Genomic DNA, 17,503 nt, shown 5'->3' with positions numbered 1-17,503 from the left:
AAAGTTAGTTTTTAACATATATTTTGTAGAGCTTAGTTATTTTTCATGTCAGTTAGGTGTCAGTATAATAAGTTGACCGTCTCTCACAGGATTTAGGTGCCTGGGTGGGATCACAGTGTTTTTCTTGTCTCTCCGGTGCAATTTCTGAAAGAAAGGAAAGCGATGTATGAAAAACTTCTTTTGACCCAGTGTCAAAAGCGTCCCTTCAAGGAACGAATTAGCCCAGCCTAGTCCTGCAAATAGCACTGTTTAAATGCACTTGCCCTGCAGCTGTAAGACTCCATTTTCCTTTCCTCTGCACCTCCATCTCACGCTCTCTCCTTTCGCTTTCTCTTTTCTCAGTTTGCCTGTAAACAAATGCCACCATGGGGATCAATGAAATTCAATGGAAACGTGTTTTAGTTTGAAGTGGGTAAGGGTTGTGTAAAGAGTCACAAGTGATCGATTTCCAAGTTCCGGTTTGTGTCTTAAATGCATGTCTAAACATGCCTCATACACCGGAACAACTAGGACAGGGTAGGAAAGTGCTCAGACATAGAAGTCACAGTGGACTATTCGACTTGAGAAAATAGCAGAGAGCAAAAATGAGCAAAGAGAAGAGGCAGAAAATAGCAGAAAGCAAAGATGAGCAAAGAGAAGAGGCAGAAACCAAAGAAACGATATAAAATGCCCAAGATTTGGGGCCATTTTCCGCAAAAACACAAAGAAAATGCAGTGGTGGTCTGCAAGCAGTGCAGATCTGAGCCTGCTTACCACAGCAGAGAAAGCAGCCTGCCTACACATTTATGATTTTATCTGATTGCTGTCTTTCTTTCTTTGCCCTTAAGGTCACTTTACATTAAACTATATAACAAAACGTTATCGATAAAAGGGCCCTGTGATGGCCTGGCGGCCTGTCCAGGGTGTCTCCCCGCCTGCCGCCCAGTGACTGCTGGGTTAGGCTCCAGCATCCCCGCCACCCTGACAGCAGGATAAGCGGTTTGGATGATGGATGGAAACTTGTTTTATTGCAATACACAAGCTTTTGGAGGAAGGTTTGTTCTGCTACGGTAGTTTAGTTAATGTCATTTTATGAAGTCATTCCAATTGTTTTCTGCAACAGGTAGCGGTTCCTTTAAGAGACACAGGAAGTTAGCCTCCCATGTGACTCTAGTCAGGAAGTGAAGATGCAGTGCAGAAAGAACATCTAATTTGGTATTTTATTTTTTATTTTGGTAAAAACAAAAAACCCAGATGGTTAAAAATAGAATAGATTCTTGTCAGGTGAAAAGAAGCGGCTGGCGAAACTTGACAGTGAGGAGTTTCTCCAGGGGGACGTAGTGCGTGGGAGGATCATGCCAACATGGGGATTCGAACCACCGATCCCTGTGTTGGTAGGCAGCGGAATAGACCGCCATGCCACCCGGATGCCCAAAATGCATATTTTCTTGCATCGGCTACGTTGGTGTCTTTGTTAACGTGCACAGTACAGAATCCTGGTGTTTGAGAAGGTTGTGTCTATCTCTGGTCGGAGAGAATCAAAAGCAAGTGAACGGAACAGACAAAGGGACGATATAAGAGAGGAGAAGAGAGTAATGAAGGTAAAGAAGCAAATCAGAAGATAGAAAGGAGAGGGATGGAAAGAGGAAGAAGAGGAGAAAGGGAAAAAGTGAGGGAGGAGAGAAGGACTAGGTCTTATCACAGTAACCTGGTCCGTTGATTGACTCCATTTTGTGGCTGTTTGTTGACACGGGCAGACACAGCAGACCGCCTGCTGTCATCATAATTTCATAGTGAACGAGCTTCACAAGCCCAGGGGTCATTTCATTAGTTTCCCAACCCATAGAGCACCACGAAATCCTTCAGATCGTATCAGTGCATGAAAACGACCAAACCCGGGGTTGGGACATGTCTACCTGGCCAGAACAGCTGACACCAACCAGAATATGAGCACACACTAGGGGGTTCTGGAAGCTGACATGGCTGGAGGGTGGGGGTATACTTTTAATATACTTTTAATTGGGATGAAATTATAAGATGTGTTAAAATGCTCGTGGAAACCAGAGCACAGATGACCCATAGGGAATGTGAAGGCCTAAATTGAGGAGCCTATTTTTGATAGTTGGCTGGAGAGATGGTAGGTGATCTACAAAGATACCGAACGATAGCTTGAGATGATGATTTTTTTTCCCCCAACCGAATGGTGGTGGAACCAAAATCCAGACTCTGGTCTGTCTGTTGACCTACACAAGTGGTGTCAGCATCAAGCTCAACTCCCTTTCTCCTCATACTTCTTTTCTTGCCCTTGACCTCTGCAGCTCTTCTCCATTGTGATCTTCGGCTGTATCGCCAACGAGGGCTACATCAATCGTCCCAGCGAGGTGGAGGAGTACTGCATCTTCAACCGCAACCAGAATGCCTGTAACTATGGTATCTTTATGGGCTCCCTGGCCTTCATCTGCTGCATGGCCTTCCTGGCTCTGGACATCTACTTCCCCCAGATCAGCAGTGTCAAGGACCGCAAGAAGGCTGTGCTGGCTGACGTCGGGGTCTCAGGTAAATGTTCGCTACCGTTAACTCATTTATACGGCGCGTCATTTCAGCCAAGCCAGGTGATTGGTCTGAGTATTTTGTTTTTACTAGCCATGCTGATTATAGACCTCTAAAACATGATGTTAAATTCATGCTGGATCCAACCCTGCTTCACCACTGTTTCAATGCATAGGGGTGTAAAACAATTGAAAGCTATAAGCAACGCTGATACTGACTCTTTTGCACTTTTGAAGATTACTCTCTTCTGCGTTTCTAAATTGACCGAGGTGGCTTTTCATTCATTGTGGTTTCATGGGCCTGTGTTCTTTGTGCTTATGCTGCTTCCTGTCTCAGTTTACGTTGTTGGGTTGGAGTGGAAGAGTCAAACGGCTGAAGATATTACAACACTGTTATCCAGTGGTTTTGGGGTTACACACAACACAACTTGTTTTTCACGAACCTTTACATGTAATCAGTAAAAAATCCATATAGTGGTTTTGAGAATCGATACAGTATCACAAAAGATACTATCGCCGATACTCGAGTGTATCGATATTTTCTTACACCCCTAGTATCAAATCAACAAGTCAGCTAATCAACCAACTATGGCTGGAATGTTTACATAACTATAGCTGCTAATGGAAAAGTATTTATGAATAAAATCAGCAGGCGAGTCTCTAGATATGTATAACCGAAAGAGAAGTTTTGTTGTTGTTGTTTTTTGGGGGGGGGTCTCCCCAATTGTATCTGGCCAGTTGACCCGGTCCGCTGAGCCGTCCCGGTTGCTGCTCCACCCCCTCTGCTGATCCGGGGAGGGCTGCAGACTACCACATGCCTCCTCCCATACGTGTGGAGTCACCAGCCGCTTCTTTTCACCTGACAGTGAGGAGTTTCACCGGGGGGGCGTAGCGCGTGGGAGGATCACGCTATTCCCCCCAGCCCCGAACAGGCGCCCCGACCGACCAGAGGAGGCGGTAGAGCAGCGACCAGGACACATGCCCACATCCGGCTTCCCACCCACAGACGCGGCCAATTGGTGTCTGCAGGGACGCCCGACCAAGCCGGAGGTAACACGGGGATTCGAACCGGCGATCCCCGTGTTGGTAGGCTACGGGATAGACCGCCACGCCACCCGGACGCCCCGTTAAGTTGTTTTTGTTTTCTTTTTTACATCAATAAACTGTTTCTGCAGTCAGTCTAAGCAGGCGCGTGTTGCTGTGGGCTTCGCAGACAGGAGCCGCGTCCATCAGCTGGAAATGCTGGAAGACATGCTGGAAGACATGCTGGAAGACATGCTGGAAGACATGCTGGCGACGTAAAGTCTCAAGAAGCAATGAGCAGAACACGCACCGACGTGTCACTCATTACTGCATTTCATAATCATCCGTTGCACACGTGTCGGGTGGTGGTGTGCAGTGTCTCGAGTACACTAATGACGTAATTTGTCCAAGGTTGCTTTCCTAATCATGCAATAATTGGGGAAATGCACCATCAATCAGACAGAGTGTGTGTGTGTGTGTGTGTGTGTGTGTGTGTGTGTGTGTGTGGGAGAGAGAGATATTTAGGACTAACGTTATATCTAGCTTGCTAGCCTGACGTTGCCATGGTTGCCGACACACCCCTGAGGGCAGCGATGCTGATGCCAGCCTGCTGCATCGCTGATAGGAGGGTGGTCATCCCTGGGCTGGTGACTCTTTATTTAAAAGACCAAAGGAATCTCATCTAGAGAGCTTTGCTGCCGTTTCCTCCTGTCCCTTTCTCTCTTGTCTCTCTTGTCCCCAGACAGCATCCGGATGTGGGCCACTTCAGGCAGTGATGCGGCACTGGCGGTCTTCTTCTGGCCCTGACAAAATGGATGTGAGCCTGAAGTGGCCCACATGTATAATAGCAAATATGGCCAGAATATGCCAAATCACATGTGGGCCTTTTTTGGCAAAGATGCTGTGCTCTGGATGTGATCTGGATGTGACCCTGAAGTGGCCCGTGTGGTAAATGGTGAATATGGCCCAAATATCACAACACAAATATGGGCCACCTTTGGCAAATATGTGGCACACGCGGCATTGCTGTGGCTTGGTTCTGGCCCAGATCTGGCAAACAGGAGCGGACCGCCCAAGTGCCGTCATTTTACACGGAATGTGGGCCGGATGAAGTGTCGGGTGTGGGACGGGTCCGGGCCACAGTGATCTGGCTATATGGGTGGTTGCTTTTATGTTTGAAAGGCATGACTGCTCGCTCGGCTTGCAGATGTGTTCAGCTAGGTTCAGAGTTTGCACCCCCATCGTACCGTATCCTCACATGATCAAACAGAGACTTGAACCAGCAATCATCATTGCATATCTGTAGATGATGAAAACACCAAAGAAAGTAAGAAATTATTCATTTAATTGGAGTTTATTTATAATTTCTATGGTTTGTGTAGAATAAGCACATTATGGAGGTTGGGTTTTCCTTGTTGAGGGCATATACAGCAAATGGCACCATAATTACTGCAAGTTGTCCAACCCATACGACCACATAGGTCGTACGCACTCTAATACGACCCACAGGAGCCTTTCATAAATTAGCGCCCCCCACCGGCGGCAGGAGATACGCCACAGATACTTTTCTCCTTTGTCTACTTGTTGACATCCTTTTACGACGTCTCACAGACAGGCTAATAAAGGTAAGGAGTCAGTAAACAGTGATAAAAACAGTGTGAGAACAATAGAATATGTAGCCTGTGTGTTTTTGTGTTGTTTCGCCGTCTGGTATAGTAACTAAGATTGCTATTGGCAGCACGACCGCTAGAGGTCGCTTAACTTTAAAACGTAGCTATAGGTCGTAATAAGCTGCTTGTACAAACGACCTATGGGGTCGTTTTTTGGTGGAGGACAGTCTCCTTTTTTAATATAAGTTGAGTTCTTTGAACACAGGCATATTTCCGAGATGGCAATCTGGATCACTCGCGAGGGCCCGTTCTCCGCCCGACACATTGTTGGAGGGCCCCCCAAGTCTAGCTTTGCTGCTGTTAGTGAGTGTCAGGGTAAAAAGCTTACCTATGCATATACTCAACCAACCCCCAACTCTAAACTCAAAGCTCAACACAAGGACTCTTAAGAAGTGCAATGCAGGCTACGCTGGATAAAGATACACAACGTAAAGCTAACTACCACTCGCCACAAACATAACTCTAACTAAACATGAATCTAATCCTGATCCGAGGGCTACAAGGAGACAATGCTGGGTGCTGTCAGTGTGTCAAATAGAGATTACATAGATTACCCGAACACGCTAAGGCTAATCCTAACCCTGTAAACTGTAAGGTGACCTACACCTAACGTAAACCCAGACCCGAAGACCTCAGTCAGTAATAATTAGTTTAATTAGTGGGGCACTTTCCAAGTGACTGACCGACTGTTTCACACATTGTCAAACAATATTGAGATCCTTTTATCCATCCGTTCAAAATACCCCCTTAATCCAAATCCAGTTCAGGGTCGCGGGGGCGGTGGCGGGGGGGGGGGTTGCTGGAATTTTTCCCAGCTTGCAATGGACAGACGGCAAGCAGATACTGGTTGCCAAGTTATCACTGAGCCCTCACACACACCATCCATATCCGTGAGCCATTTAAAGCCTCCAGTTCACCGAACATGCCCGGCTTTGGAATATCGCTGGAAATGGGAGCAAGAAAAAGGAAGAAATTGCCCGCACACTGCTTTCAGGTCCCCTCGAGTGATTTTTTGTTTTTTCTCAGATCATGTGCATACCACAATATTTAGCCACAAGATAACGTCAACTCACATGCTCACCTAAGACAAAGTCGTCCCGTCGTGCTATGCTAATAATAATAATAATAAGATTTATTTGTATAGCACCAGTAAAACAATAAAAACAGACGATACCCGCAGTCTCCGTCTGTACTGATGCAAAGAATACTTCAGGCCCAAAGTTGTCCTCTCCACAGCGAGTGTCCAGTTATTTCCCCCCCCCCCCTGCATGCAGCGAACAGGAGCAACCCAGCTTCCACTCCCAGGGGATGATACGTATACAAATATGAAATAAGATAATAATCAGAATCCCTTTATTTGCCAAATGTACAGGTACATCGGAATTTGACTTGGCAGATCAGCGCAGAACACACAACAAAACAAATGAGTACAAAAGGAGTGTTCAATAAAAAGAGCTGCATAGTGCAAATTAAACTTGCCGTGTCCTCTTCATACCGTGCAAACCACAAGGGGAAGGTTATTTCTGTTTAATGGTGGCTTCCTGTTCTGATAGAGCAGTACCGCTTTCCAGAGGGCCGTTCCTGGAACAGGTGGGTTGCCTGGGTGTGTGGGGTCAGTGGCAGTTTTGTTCCCGCTCTCTTTCTGGCCCTGGTGTGACGCAGCTTTCTTTGAGAGTACCTTCTGGCCAGTCAACCTCTCTGCTTGCACACAATGTGCTGCAGTCTGTCCTTTGTGCTACCGGAGGTTGAGCTGAACCACAGGTATGGATGAGGTGAGGATGCTCTCAATGGTGGAGCTTTACTGGAACAGGACGGCGGGGAGAAATTGAGCTTCCGCAGCTGTCGCAGAACGAACATCTTGTGATGAGCTTTTTTGATGACGGTGGTCTTTGGAGACTGTGGTACTCAGGAATTTGAATAACTCCGCCTTAGTTACAGCGATGTTATTAATTACCAGGGGGAGATGGGGACATTGGTTCTTGTGGAAATCTATCACCATCTGTAGTTTTTTTCTTCGCTGGGCACGGGCCGCTTCTTTCCTGTAGGCAAACTCATTGTTAATGAGGCCTACTAAAGTTGTGTCATCTGCAAATTGTATCAGCTTGATGGAGGGGTCGCTGGAGGTACAATTGTTAGTCTATGAAGAGGAGAGAGCATGCAAACCTTGAGGTGCCTCGGTGCTGATGGAAAGGGGTTCTGACAGGTAGGGTCCCAGCTGCACATGCTGCTTCCTGTCTGACAGGAAGTCAATGATCCACTGGCAGTTGGAGGGGTCCAGTTGGGACAGTTTGCCATGGAGTCGTTCCGGCACAATTGGTGGTTGACTTGAGTTAGGAAAGGACCAGCTGCTCAAAGCACATCATGACTTGATGCTAGGGCCACTGGCCTTCAGTCGTTAAGGCTGCTTTTTCTGTCCGTCTTTGGAATGCGGATGATAGCGGAGGTCTTGAATGACACTTGCCTTTCTGAACCTTACCAAACGGTAGTACCCAAAGGAATCCCACTCAAATACAGGGACAGCAAGCATGCAAACTTGGCACATAAGGGCTGGAACTGAATCCAGAAACATCTTGCTGTGCTAAGCACCAAGTCACCGTACTACCCACTTTCAAAAGCCAGTGAGATAGACTCAAAAATCCCAATGACATTTTCAATAACTGTTAGAATATATCAGGTAAATATACTGAGAAGACAACAGGGACGTCCTACTAATATAAAATAACAAAAATCTGTACAAACAAACAAACAACGGGTATGAAGACGTTATTAAAAGATGACATTTTCTCAAGTTAGTTCCTGGCAGACAGGGCATTTCAGCAACCCAGCAAAACCTCAGAGTCAATCCCTTACCCTACCTCCCCTTCTGGACCACATAAGTCTTATTCTGGGGAAGGGTGTTTCCATGAGCATTACTGCAGAACCAGGATTATCTTGGTTCACTAAACCTACTGTAGCATTTATATGAATGTATACTCTTTAAGGACTGCACGAAGGTGGCGCTGGATGTGGGTTGTGCTGAGTGGCAAACCAAAGCGACGCTTGCTTGACATGATCAATTACCGAATGAACAGAAAGAACATCATTGTTGGATGTCCGCACAAAAGCAAAGAGCAGCACAGCTTACGGTGTTTTATAAGAATGAATGTGGGCATGAGAGTGAGTTCATGAACTATATTTTCCTATGCACGTAGAATCTGCTTCATAAGCCATAAAACAACAACAAAACCAGTCTTTATTTTGTACAGTTATGGTGTGTTTGGGGTTTTACATGGTTTAATATGAAATATCTGCCGTGATCCGTGTCGGACCACGAGGTCCTAGCATCTGGGTGGATGTACTTCCAAGTGGCCAGGAATTAGCCATATCCTGTACTGCGTCGTTGCAGCTGCATGTAGATACCCAAACACATTTCCTGTCGTAGGATTATATTACAGTCAGGTACCCCGGGCCTTCTCCAGCGCCAACACAATCAGAGGCATCATGGGAGGTGGAAACATGAGCTGGCAGACAGCTGCAAACCATCACCACCTCCTGTATCACAGAGGACGTGAAATAGAAAAGCCCGCTGAGACAGATTGAGCAGCAGGAGAGAGGTACCGGAAAAGAGGCTGAAGCACTGCCTGTAAACTGTTCATGTCACCGGCAACTAGACATTTTATTTTATTGATCCCTATCGAACACCACCACTCGTCATCGTTATGATGTCACTAATTTCTCGTGAGCGTTATTTTGTTGTTTCAAATCCAGTAAAGAATAATAATAATAAAAAAAACCAGGGGCGTCTGGGTAGCGTAGCGGTCTATTCCACTGACTACCAACAAGGATCGCCGGTTCAAATCCCCGTCAGGCGTCCCTGCAGACATGATTGGCCTTGTCTGCGGGTGGGAAGCCAGGTGTGGGTGTGTGTCCTGGTCGCTGCACTAGCGCCTCCTCTGGTCGGTCAGGGCGCCTGTTCGGGGGAGGGAACTCGGGGGAATAGCGTGATCCTCCCACGCGCTACGTCCCCCTGGCGAAACTCCTCACTGTCAGGTGAAAAGAAGCGGCTGGCGACTCCACATGTATGGGAGGAGGCATGTGGTAGTCTGCAGCCCTCTCCGGATCGGCAGAGGGGGTGGAGCAGCGACCGGGACGGCTCGGAAGAGTGGGGTAGTTGGCCAAGTACAACTGGGGAGAAAAGCAGGGGAACCCCCCCCCCCAAAAAAGGAATAAAAAAAAAACATGTCTGGTGTACTGATGTGAAGCTAAACACTTTCAGATTCACTGAACCGGCAGACTGGTTGAACGACATATTAACTGCTTTCCTCCATCCCTACACCCTTTAGCCTGTGTGATATATTTGTTTTTTTTGGGGGGGGGTTGCCCCCCCCTTTCTCCCCAATTGTATTCTGGCCAATTACCCCGCTCTTCCGAGCCATTCCGGTCGCTGTTCCACCCCCTCTGCTGATCCGGGGAGGGCTGCAGACTACCACATGCCTCCTCCCATACATGTGGAGTCACCAGCCGCTTCTTTTCACCTGACAGTGAGGAGTTTCACCAGGGGGACGTAGCGCGTGGGAGGATCACGCTATTCCCCCCAGCCCCCCCCTCGAACAGGCTTTCCGACCGACGAGAGGAGGTGCTAATGCAGCGACCAGGACACATACCCACATCCGGCTCCCCACCCACAGACACGGCCAATTGTGTCGCTAGAGACGCCCGACCAAGCCGGAGGCCACACGGGGATTTGAACCAGCGATCCCCATGTTGGCAGGCAACGGAATAGACCGCCACGCCACCTAGACGCCCTGAAAGTAGACGACTTTGTCATCAGCTTATGTTGGATGCATGAAACTGGATGACGGACGGAAAACGGTGGCCCATTCATTCCAAGAGAGCTGCTCACCCAGAGCACACGACAGGCCTGGGCCATGGCGGCCATGTTTGTTGTCATCCAGGATTGTGCAGTTTTACAACAATGAAGTCACATGGATCAAAAGATCAAAAAATCTGGGCAAAAATCCAGGTGTCTTACCTGGGTTGTGAACATGTGGATGGAGACCTTACTGTGATTTTGGAAATCAGGTAGAGGTAAGGTCTTCACGTGACCATTTCAATAACTGCAGTATTATCATAATCGGGGTCTGGTTGGCATATTAGTGTGCATGTAAACGCACCCGGTGACACTAGACAGGCTGATTGTTGACTCTTGAGGACAGGGCGACACAAGGGAATTTTTTCACCCCTTGTGAGTGGGGTTGGGATATTGCGACTGCCAGGGTATGTCTGGGTTAGTCAAGGCAGATCAAGGGCGCTTGTGATCTAAGGTCAATGCAGATAATCCTGCTGTGTGAAAGGATTCACGACTCAAGGCTGTGGGCCGCCTGGTGGCTCCAGACCAGCGCCAGCAAGCCAGGCAAAATGTTTTCCAACACTCCGACTATTGTCGGGCCCGGTCTGTGGCCCAGGTCCACTCTTATGATTCCATAGTGGTAAATAAAAAGGGCAATAAATTATGATCAGTTAGTCAGGGATCGTCAGTGAGCAACCACGTATCAATAAGGGCATTACTTTTAGAAAAGCATCCATTTATGGATTTCACATTGAAATATACTACTCTATAACTGAAATCAGACCAGGTTTGCTTAGAAATATATGCTATGAATTTATTTAGCAAAGCGTTAAAATATGTGTATACACTATCGTCTGCAAATGGGTGAACTGTGTTTAGGTGGTTTTACCCTCCCCTACTCTACTGGTGACTTCCCTTTATCCCAGATAGCATCCGGATGTGGGCCACTGATGGTCTTCTTCTGGCCCTGACAAAATGGATGTGAGCCTGAAGTGGCCCACATGTGTAATAACAAATATGGCCCAAATATGCCAAATCACATGTGGGCCTTTTCTGGCAAAGATGCGGTGCTCTGGGCAACATGTGACCTGGATGTGACCCTGAAGTGGCCCGTGTGGTAAATGGTGAATATGGCCCAAATATCACAAAACAAATATGGGCAGCCTTTGGCAAGGGGTACACGCGGCGTTGCTATGGCTTGGTTCTGGCCCAGATCTGGCAAACAGGAGCGGACCGCTCAAGTGCCATCATTCCACATGGTATGTGGGCCGGATGAAGTGTCCGGTGTGGGACGGGTCCGGGCCACAGCAGTTTTGCTATCTGGGATGCTACCATACAACAATGTTGATGGCTTGGTTGATTGAATCATCAGTCATGTCCAGCAAGCAAGTCCTTGATTTATTCAAGTCATCACAGTATGAATTAGTTTATGGCAAGACACAACTGAAATTTAAGAGACAGTCAGACTACAGTCAATTTGAGGGGCGGGAGTTTGATTTGACTGACACCCAATCATGGCCAGGCATTTTTAGACGAATGTGGACATACTATGTATGCTATTGGCTGGTTTCCATTTGCTGGCTAACGATCCCTCGTCTTCTCTCTCTCTCGGTCCAGTTCATTGGGCACTTTTGTTCGTGTACGCCACCAAGTGCAGGGTGGTGACTCTAAAAAAGGTTTCTGTATATTTGTCAGCAGAGATGGCAAAGCCGGGTCCAGAAAGTACAAATCCGAACCATGTATTTTTTCCACCCGTGTACTAAATCAGCTGATTTCATGACCCTGTCAAGCTGAGGAGTGGGGTTGATTAGAATCCACCGGTTTAGCACATGGGTGGAGCAAATACATGGTTAGGACTTTTACTTTCTGGACCTGGATTTGCCCCCTGCTTGTCAGGAAGACAAAAATAGTATTCTAGTAAACACAAAAATAAAACAAATGTTGTTTTTGTTCATTTCTAGAACATGGCGTTAATTGGACGTAAATTAAAGTGGCTAGCGTGGATTTTAACTTGGAATAATTAATATAACGTTTTGTCAAACTCTTTCTACATCCCAACAGCTAACGAGTAAGTAGATGCACTGAGAAAATAAATCTGGCCTGTGTGACTCTGCTAGGCGCTGTAAATGGAGACAGGATTACCCCGCCCCCCCTCCCTCCTTATCAGCCAATCAGGAGAGCTCTTCGCATGCCAGCGTCTCCATTGGTCCCTGCTTGCTGTCAGTCAGTTTGTGTCAAAGTGACGGGGTGGATTCCTTTGCAGCACGTTTTCTAAATATAGCTAGCTGTGGCTAACTTCCGCCCTGGATGGCTTACCTCCACCTTAGGTGCAGTTAAGAGAGGCAACGAGAATGAAAAAATAAAACAGTTTTCATTTCATGTGACCTTTAACTCTCCTCTGTTGTAATACTACCCAGCCTGTCCCTGATCACGTCTAGAGGACGGTGCGTACTGTTTCCTGGTCTGACCTGGGTGTTTCAACAATGAATTTGACTATTACATGCTTTTAAACACAACTATCCCCCCCCCCTCTCTCTCTCTCTCTCTCTCTCTCTCTCTCTCTCTCTCTCTCAATTCAATCCAATTCAATTCAGTGATGCTTTATTGGCATGACTGCATTAATTACAATGTTGCCAAAGCAGGTGACAGCAAAACAGGTCAACAGAGCACCAAAATAAATAAATAAATAGATTTAAATAAATGGAAAAAGGAATCGGCAGAACTGGCAGAAACATAGAACAGCACTTGAACAGCAACTGACAGTAATTGGAACAGTAGTTGGAACAGTAATTGACTGTTTTCTCAGTCTGTCTGTCTCTCTCTCTCTCGCTCTCAGTCTGTCTGTCTCTCTCTCTCGCTCTCAGTCTGTCTGTCTCTCTCTCTCGCTCTCAGTCTGTCTCTCTCTCTCGCTCTGTCTGTCTGTCTCTCTCTCTCGCTCTCTGTCTGTCTGTCTCTCGCTCTCTGTCTGTCTGCCTGTCTCGCTGTTTCTGTCTGTCTGTCTCTCGCTCTGTCTGTCTGTCTGTCTGTCTGCCTGTCTCTCTCTTGCTATTTCTGTCTGTCTGTCTCTCGCTCTGTCTGTCTGTCTGTCTGTCTGTCTCTCACTATTTCTGTCTGTCTGTCTCTCGCTCTGTCTGTCTGTCTGCCTGTCTCTCTCTCTCGCGCTCTGTCTCTCTCACTCTCTCGCTCTCTCTCTCACCGTCTCTCTGTTTCTGTCTGTCTGTCTCTCGCTCTGTCTGTCTGTCTGTCTGCCTGTCTCTCTCTCGCTGTTTCTGTCTGTCTGTCTGTCTGCCTGTCTCTCTCTCGCTGTTTCTGTCTGCCTGTCTCTCGCTCTGTCTGTCTGTCTGCCTGTCTCTCTCTCACGCGCTCTGTCTCTCTCCCTCTCTCGCTCTCTCTCACCGTCTCTCTGTTTCTGTCCGTCTGTCTCTCTCTAGCGCTGTCTGTCTGTCTGTCTGTCTGTCTCTCTTTTTCAGTCCCCTGGATCTTCTTTTCCCCCCTCCTCATCTCTCCCTAACCTCAGCTCTACAGTCATGATCGCCACACTAGTCAAGCTGATGGCTAAAGATGTCGCACAATGTCAACTGCTCGTTCTAGTCCGTCTGTTTACGTCATCTTGTGCTTGAATCTTACTCTGCCTCTTCCTGTCTGTCTGCCTGTGTCTTTTTCTTACAGCCTTCTGGTCCTTCATGTGGTTTGTGGGTTTCTGTTTCCTGGCCAATCAGTGGCAGGTGGCCGAGGAGAAGGACAACCCCCTGAAGGAGGGAGGGGATGCTGCCCGGGCAGCCATTACCTTCTCCTTCTTCTCCATCTTCACCTGGGTAAGGGTCTCTCTCCCTCATCACTACACGTTGTAATACAGCATAATGTGGCACAACATATGACATAACACGAGGTGATGTGACCCACGACATGACACAACACGATGTGTTGTCTGTCTAGAGCACAATTCTGTATCGTGAGTGGACAGTTTTAGCATTGTTTGACCCAATGGAATGCAATCCTGGTTCATGGCAGTGTTCGTGCCTTGCCTTACCCAGTGGGTTGTATGGGTAAGACATACAACCCACTGTTACCCAGTGGGTTGTATGTGTGCATGTGCCTCATCATTGTTTCTCCACTGAAAAAATAAAAGATGAGCTTAACAAGGGATTCAATCTCGTTTTAAGTCTCACAGTGCCTCTTTCGAAACCTTCCTACCCCACTGACCCCCATATTATATTCCAAAATCTCTTTATTAGCAAAAGAAATTACCAGGGTTGGGCAGATGTGTTCCACATTATTATAAACTATACATTAACAGAAAAGAAAGAGATAGACCAGCGGTCCATTCCGTTGCCTACCAACACGGGGCTCTCTGGTTCGAATCCCCGTGTTACCGCCGGCTTGGTCGGGCGTCCCCACAGACGCAATTGGCCGTGTCTGCGGGTGGGAAGCCGGATGGGGGTATGTGTCCTGGTCACTGCACTAGCGCCTCCTCTGGTCGGTTGGGGCGCCTGTTCAGGGGGGAGGGGGCGTGATCCTCTCACGCGCTACGCCCCCCTGGTGAAACTCCTCACTGTCAGGTGAAAAGAAGCGGCTGGCGACTCCACATGTATCGGAGGAGGCATGTGGTAGTCTGCAGCCCTCCCCGGATGGGCAGAGGGGGTGGAGCAGCGACCGGGACGGCTCGGAAGAGCGGGGTAATTGGACGGGTACAATTGGGGAGAAAAGGGGGTCAAAATAAAAGAAAGAAAGAAAGAAAGAAAAGGAAGCAATAACAATGACATCGATAATAGTGCTAAAATAAAACAGCCCTTCCCTCCCACCCCCATCCCCCACCCCTTTCATTGTCCAGAGTAGTTTTAAGGCACAAAATTTAGCAATAAATAAATAACAAGTAACGCTGCAGCTATTTAAAAAGAATTCCCAAGTTTCTTCTCAGAACCAGTGATTGAGAAGAGCAGCATCTCCAGGTTGGGGCAGGTTGGGGCACCCCACTGACAGATACCATTGCTTGTTTCAGGGAAAGTTTACTTGTTTCATGATTATAAGATCCCCCCCCTCCCCCCGTTTTTCTCCTCAATTGTATCTGGCCAATTACCCCACTCTTCCGAGCCATCCCGGGACACGTGCCCGGGATGCTTCCCACCCGCAGACACGGACAATTGGGTTTGTAGGGATGCCTGATCAAACCGGGGGGTAACATGGGGATTCGAACCGGCGACCTCCGTCTTGGTTGGCAATGGACAAGGCTCAGCGTTTTCGGGTTTTATTTTTCAAAGCCATCCAGCATGCGGAATTTCGCCACAGGAGGGCGCTGTTACATAACCTCACACGAACAGGAACAGCTTTTGGATCCGTGGAAACATAAAGTCCGGGGGAAAATCGGGGTATTTTCGGTGAAAATCGGTGAGAACCGAAAACGCTGAGCCTTGGCAATGGACTAGACCACCGTGCTACCCAGACGCCCCTGATTATAGGATCTGATATAAGGAATTTTCCCTGAACAAGGAACGAAATCTTGAAACGAGAAACTTGATATAGGGAATTTTCCCTGAACAAGGGACGAAATCTTGAAACGAGAAACTTGATATAAGGCCGTCTTTATTTTCTAGAGTGAACATCTTGAAACGAGTCCTGTTATTATGAAACAAGTGTAGTTTCTTGAAAAAAGCAGTAATACCTGCCAGTGGGGTATGAAAAAGTCTGCGCGCAATATCTTGACGTGAGCATTACGGGACTTAAAACGAAATGAAATACTTTGGCAAGCTCACCCTTTGGTTTCTTCACAGTAAAACCTTATGACCGTAAACTCGAAGGGATGTTTGGGGTGTGTTGTCATACAGTGGTGTGAGTTGCTCACTGGTGGTGATATCGATGCATGGCCCTTACCAGTGGCTCCTGTGGTCAGACATCTATCTGCCTGCAGGTTCAAGTGAGTAGATCCAAAAAGGAACAGCGGCAAATGGGGACAACTGATAAAACATTTCAAGCTATAATGAAACCTTGCAGAAAAGAGTTAACCAACCACAACACATTATTCTCATATTTCCAGTGGTGAGTCTCATCTCATACCCATCGGCGTCAAGTAATTATGAATTGTGATGTTAAAAATATTAGTAATTGTTAGTAGTTAGTGTTGGACATCCCTTATCCAATACTAACAACTAACATTCATTCATCATCAGCCGCTTCATGGTGGCGACAAGCTAAGTAGGGCACTCCAGATATTCCTCACCCCAGCAACACCTCCAGGTCCTCCTGGGGGATCCCAAGGCGTTCCCAGGCCAGATTGGACATCTAGGCCCTCCAGCGAGTTGTGGGTCTACCCCGGGGTCTCCTCCCAGTTGGACGTGCCCGGTAAACCTCCAAAGGAAGGCCCCAGGAGGCATCCTGATCACATGCCCGAACCACCTCAGCTGGCGCCTTTCAACGTGAAGGAGTAGCGGCTCTACTCCGAGCTCCCTCCGGATGTCCGAGCTCCTCACCCTATCTCTAAGGCTGAGCCCAGACACCCTACGGAGGAAACTCATTTCAGCCGCTTGTATCCACCATCTCACCCTTTCGGTCACTACCCAAAGGTCATGACCATAGGTGAGGGTTGGAACGAAGATTGGCTGGTAAATTGAGAGCTTTGCCTTCTGGCTCAGCTCCCTCTTCACCACAACGGTCCGGTACAACATCCACATTACTGCTGATGCTGCACCAATCAATCTCCCGCTCCATCCTACCCTCACTCGTGAACAAGACCCCCGAGATACTCCTTCACTAACTACTAACAATTACTAATGTTTTTAACGTCACAATTCAAAATTAATCTGGGGAGTAAACAACAGTTTTTTGAGGTACACATTTCAACTTGTTCAGTGATGAAGACATGTGCTTTGAATGTAAATAAGGTGCCTTGATTGCATGAAAAAGCATCAAAATAGAGCTTGTTTATGAAAAAAAACATTACGGGGGAGGTTCCCCCCGGACCCCCCCCCCTACAGACGTCTGGGCTAAGCCCTGAATGTCCTGAAATCCTGGGAACGCCCCTGCTCGTACCACTCTAGTATATTTTGGAACTATTTGTCGTTGTTGAGGAACCACCAGTGTAGCGCTATGCAACAGCACCTTTTCGCAACCCGTATCATGCCGCCTATGGAGAACGCGCTGCTACTGGTAACCCGAGCAATGCAAACAGGCAAACAACAACAGAAAGTAGTTCCTAGCTATAGCGGTCTGAGAGAGGAATCGATCACCAGTTGGACGTATGTGAAAGATGTGGTATTGATTGGGTGATGGGTAACTCTTCTTTTGGGGGGGGTCTTTTATTGTGGCTTAAAATGTTTTTACTAGCTGTCCCTGTTTGCTGCGGTTCATTTGTGTTGCCAACTTGCTGATTCTAGGAGCCACATATCTGACCACGGGAGTCGCCGACCATGCGTCCAGAACACTTCATCAATAACTCACTCCACTCTACACTAATACATATG

The 17,503-nt window shown here is 47.5% G+C and overlaps 1 protein-coding gene across 2 annotated transcripts in view; it reads left to right on the top strand.

Moving 5' to 3' along the window:
- Positions 1-17,503, top strand: part of LOC130113293 (synaptogyrin-1-like) — a 64,115-nt gene that overhangs the window by 37,177 nt on the left and 9,435 nt on the right. For both annotated transcript variants that reach the window (XM_056280874.1, XM_056280873.1), the window contains exons 2-3: positions 2,298-2,535; positions 13,719-13,864. In XM_056280874.1, the coding sequence (XP_056136849.1) occupies positions 2,298-2,535; positions 13,719-13,864 (384 nt within the window). The remainder of the gene's footprint in view (positions 1-2,297; positions 2,536-13,718; positions 13,865-17,503) is intronic.

The sequence above is a fragment of the Lampris incognitus genome, chromosome 5 (genome assembly GCF_029633865.1).
Source record: "Lampris incognitus isolate fLamInc1 chromosome 5, fLamInc1.hap2, whole genome shotgun sequence".
Classification (NCBI taxonomy): Eukaryota; Metazoa; Chordata; class Actinopteri; order Lampriformes; family Lampridae; genus Lampris; species Lampris incognitus.
The sequence above is the reverse complement of the archived record's forward strand: the minus strand, read 5'-3'. Positions and strand labels throughout refer to the sequence as shown.